This window comes from Microtus ochrogaster, unplaced genomic scaffold (assembly GCF_000317375.1).
Source record: "Microtus ochrogaster isolate Prairie Vole_2 unplaced genomic scaffold, MicOch1.0 UNK43, whole genome shotgun sequence".
Classification (NCBI taxonomy): Eukaryota; Metazoa; Chordata; class Mammalia; order Rodentia; family Cricetidae; genus Microtus; species Microtus ochrogaster.
In genome coordinates this window covers 1,756,745-1,758,101 of record NW_004949141.1, presented here as the reverse complement: position 1 = coordinate 1,758,101, position 1,357 = coordinate 1,756,745, and the positions used below count along the sequence as shown (strand labels likewise).

At 52.8% G+C, this 1,357-nt stretch overlaps 1 protein-coding gene across 2 annotated transcripts in view; it reads right to left on the bottom strand.

Moving 5' to 3' along the window:
* Positions 1-276: 276 nt before the first annotated feature.
* Positions 277-1,357, bottom strand: part of Abcf3 (ATP binding cassette subfamily F member 3) — a 12,298-nt gene continuing 11,217 nt past the window's right edge. For both annotated transcript variants that reach the window (XM_005368941.3, XM_026790164.1), the window contains 3 exons: positions 1,036-1,168; positions 832-919; positions 277-746 (listed from right to left, as the gene is read on the bottom strand). In XM_005368941.3, the coding sequence (XP_005368998.1) occupies positions 588-746; positions 832-919; positions 1,036-1,168 (380 nt within the window). In that variant the 3' untranslated portion in view covers positions 277-587. The remainder of the gene's footprint in view (positions 747-831; positions 920-1,035; positions 1,169-1,357) is intronic.

Genomic DNA, 1,357 nt, shown 5'->3' with positions numbered 1-1,357 from the left:
AAGCAGCAGGGGTTGAGACAGCTGAGCCCAAGATGCTTTCAGCCACATCTAGGCTAGGGTGTAAGCACCAGTAACCCCAGAACCCTGCTTTCCATTCCTCCAGCCCGAGCCCACCCAAAGGCCAGATAGATGCCATCTCCCAACAAGAGGAAGGCTGGCACTGCTGTTGCTCTGTGTGCATGACATTTATACCCGAGGAAAACACCAATCAGAGAGCCCAGAACCTACAGCAGAAAACCATGGCAAGTCCTGCCCATGAAAGAGCAGAGATGAGGCAAGAGAGATACAGAGGATATTTAATTTACATAGCAGCCACGTGGGGCCCTGTCAATCTGGGCATTCGGGTACTTATAACCCCAGATGGCACCCCTACATCTTTTCCATCAGAGCTGTCTCCACCAGCCCTTCGATAGGCCTCCCCACATTGTGCAGAGGATGCTCCAGTTGAAAGGAAAAGAAATCTGGGAAATAAGGCTGTCCCCAAATAGGGAAAGTCCCAACTCTGGAGTTGGTTGCCTATACGGTAGCTTAGGGGTCTCGCGAGACCAGTCCATGTCCTAGGCACAGTCCTTACTCAGTCGGCGGCTCTAGAGGAAGCCCTCCCGGCGGAACTGTTCTTGCAGGAGGGCACGGTACTGGTCAAATCCTCCCTCAACCCGGGTCACACTGCCTTTCTCACACACCCACAGCTCCTGGCACACCAGCCGGATGAAGCGCTCATCATGTGATACCAGAATCACGCCACCCTGAAAGAAAGAACAGGAGACTTGGGAATGGCTATCAAGCCGTGCTGAGGCCTAGGGAAGAACAGTCAGGCTAGAGCAGGCTCACCCTGAAGTTGTTGAGAGCATGGCCCAAAGCCTCAATTGTCTCCATGTCCAGGTGGTTTGTGGGCTCATCCAGAATGTAGAAGTTGGGGCTGGAAGGGAGAACACAGAAGTCACAAGATGGGAGACAATGAATTCCTATGGCACAAATATCAAAGAATCGTTTTGTAGTGGGCAAGAAGCAAGAACCCAAGAAAATAAATCTCACCAAGGCATGGTCATCTGAGCAAAGGCTACCCGGCTCTTCTGGCCCCCAGATAAACTTGCAACAGGACGCATGGCCAGTTCCCCAGAGATGCCATACCGGCCCAACTGGTGTCGATATTCCTCTTCGGGTCGCCCTGGAAAAGGCCCCCACATCAGACGGGCTCTTGGCCCAAAGCCTTTGCTACTCCCTATGTTCTTCTCAATGTCCAGGCTCTTATACCCAGAGTTAGGCAAGCTGCTTAGGCTGACCGAAGACGGGCCTAGGTGCAAGGGCAGCTAAAACGCTGTTGCTGCAAACCCTACCCTAACATACCAGGGAACTT